The 2,779-nt window shown below is 35.9% G+C and overlaps 1 protein-coding gene across 1 annotated transcript; it reads right to left on the minus strand.

Moving 5' to 3' along the window:
• Window positions 1-371: 371 nt before the first annotated feature.
• On the minus strand, window positions 372-1,656 carry LOC128865016 (uncharacterized). Its single transcript, XM_054104873.1, has 2 exons — window positions 1,539-1,656; window positions 372-1,453 (listed from the first exon to the last, which is right to left on the minus strand). Exon 2 carries the CDS (start codon window positions 1,433-1,435, stop codon window positions 1,016-1,018), a length of 420 nt encoding a protein of 139 aa, XP_053960848.1. The 5' UTR covers window positions 1,436-1,453; window positions 1,539-1,656; the 3' UTR covers window positions 372-1,015.
• Between the last annotated feature and the right edge of the window lie 1,123 nt (window positions 1,657-2,779).

The raw sequence follows: 2,779 nt of genomic DNA on the forward strand, positions 1-2,779 counted from the left end.
GGGGCAGTAGCAGTTCGTGTACCATCAGTTCGGTGTGAAAGAAATTGAAAATGTCAGTTACCATTTGTTCTGTGAATGGCCTGCCTTAAGAAAGGAGAGAATATCAACCCTGATCAAACCACTTCTCGAGAGTGTCGAACAACTGTCTGGCTTAGGCGTCAGCAACCAAATAAGGTCCTTAAACCGCACAGACTGGACATAGTCATCCGGTAAATAACCGTTAACCTTCCTATACCCGCGTTAATTTTTGTAACACATATACCCGCGCACGGTCTCACAGACCGAAAGTTCAAACTACATAAAATATTAGTTTTTTCAAACAAAACTAAAAACAAATTATTATTTTTCAATCCCGTAGATGTAATAAAAAAATAAAACTACGCATTAATTTGTATTCACTTATTTTATTGATTTTAAGTGATTAACAAAAACGCCATCAAAATCGATAATTTTTTCTTAAGTACTACAAAAACAAAACAATAACATTTTTTTTATTCACATAAATAAAAATAAGTTATAATAACTTAAAAACACTTCTTGGACAATGCATAAATTATAAATTATATTAGTTTTTAGTCTTGAAATAAAAAATCATGGAATATCGCAATTCATGTAAAAATCTGCCTTAAAAAGAAAACTTACGCTTTTACCTCTTCGAAAAAAAAACAAAAAATGCCTTTTCTAGCTTAAAAAATATTTATTTGCAATAAAAACATCAAAGTAAACTGAGACACACTGTAGTATTTTTGAAACGCGGCTACAACTTCTTCAAATAATTCCCTTATTGGAGCTAGTTTATCTACGGCAGTCCTTTCAGCTCACGTGAATTTATTGTCAAATCTTAGACACCGCATTAATAAATAAAATCTTTTCCATCTCATAGTTAATCGAAATATCTCCGGAAAGGAACCATCTGTTTTGGATAAATCTTTAGCATTCAAGCTACTATTTCTCCTAACTCCAGCAAAGATTAAAAGGCCTAAAAGGGCTTCGATTTCTATGTTGTCTGTATAGGTCAGTCGCTTTCTCTTGAAAAATTAGGTTTTATGAGATCAATATGTTCATTAGTATACTTTACAATACGATTTATAACAACTTCAGTAAAAAATAATCTCCAAACCTCGCCTATTTCCTTCAAGTTGTTTGCTTCTTTTCTAGGCCCTGGCAGTTGAGTGACTATATTCCTAGCGAGACGTCTTACACGATTTGACGGAGCATCCTTATTCCACCTAGTGTGTCCATCTTTACCAAGATAAAATTCTCTATCATCTATCTCATTTAACTCCTCGTCGATTTCTTCATCATCTGCTTGCTCGGTATCATAACTTTCTACATCTCCTGCAACAAATACTTCAACGTCGCTGTCATTTTCATCCTCATAATCAGAAGTCGAATTTTTTTCCTCCAAAAGTAGTCTGATTTGCTCTTCATTCATTATAATATTAAAAAGTACCTGCAAAATAGTAAAACGTAAAAAAATAAGAAAGAAACAAAAAACAAAATAACTGCTTTAACTTCACAAAAAATTACACATATACCCGCGTCGGTCTCACAGACCAATTTTTATAAAATTCACCAACACGCCTGTCTAGTGCAAACGCCAAATCAACACTAATATAGAGCTTGCAAGAAAACCGGAAGCTAGCAGTAAACTCAACTTTGTAGAGTTTCTGGAAAAACAAAAATTTACGTAAAATCATTTTCTCGGTCTCACAGACCAACGCGCGGGTATAGGAAGGTTAAACAAGTTGGTAGCGAGGATATGGCATCAAATGGTGGGGAAGAGCTAGTTGGATTCTGGATGAATCACCGTTTTAACCAACCAACCAACCAAAGGGTCTACAGACTGTAAAACTTTAAGTCAAAGAGAAGAAAATGTAGTTCGAGTCTCAAGCAAATCACTTCTGGAATCAACCTTTAATTTCCACCACCGAAACTATAAACTTCATGAAGCGCCTCACTAAAGTATTGTTGACCTAACCATTACACAAGACAATTCTAACAAAATCAAAAAAAAAAAGCATTCATGGCCACCAATACATTACAATAAACAAAACATATGAGCGCTCAGGCTACACAACATATTTTGACATAAGAAACCAACTAATATTTACACAGACAGGACTCGGGCCAGTGGAATCACGGAATCATGGAATTATTTTTCACATACGAGTATGAGCTGATATTTGTACAAATACAAAGCAAGAATAGGAAGAAATTTGTGTTTCGGTGAGTTTATGAGTATATGTCGCGACGTTGATGAAATGGAGTAGCTTGACAGGCCAACCAAAGCACCAAACTGCAGAAAGCAAAGCAAGGAATTTACTAAAAGTAATACGAGTACGAATATGAATGTATAGAAAGGAGGCAGTGAATGGAAGGCAGCAAATCAAGACAAAAGAAAAGTTGAATTGGTGGCAAATACTCACACGAAAGATGGCTGGTCGATGGGTATGCAGTACCAACAGTACTCATGGACGACCTGGTGCTCGATTGTTGGAGTCGTATGAATGCGCTTTTGTTTGCTGAGTTGTTTTGATTTGGTAGCACGCGATATGCTTTTAGTGACGGCATTTTTGTTTATTCTGCAAAAACGCAAACAACACACACACAAACGAAAGCACACACTCACACACAAAACGCACGCTATCACACACACTCTCATAGTCAACAAGAGGTGTAATGAGATTCCTAGCGAAAATGTATAAAGGTCCCTTTCCCATTAGCAGCTAAGCGAGTGTTGGCGGCTTTGTGTGGCTTAATGTGGGAATTTGGCGAA

Source organism: Anastrepha ludens, chromosome 5 (genome assembly GCF_028408465.1).
Source record: "Anastrepha ludens isolate Willacy chromosome 5, idAnaLude1.1, whole genome shotgun sequence".
Classification (NCBI taxonomy): domain Eukaryota; kingdom Metazoa; phylum Arthropoda; class Insecta; order Diptera; family Tephritidae; genus Anastrepha; species Anastrepha ludens.

Bases quoted from the DNA above. Each gene is read 5' to 3' on its own strand.
- LOC128865016 (XM_054104873.1), bottom strand. From the start codon at position 1,435: ATGAATGAAGAGCAAATCAGACTACTTTTGGAGGAAAAAAATTCGACT.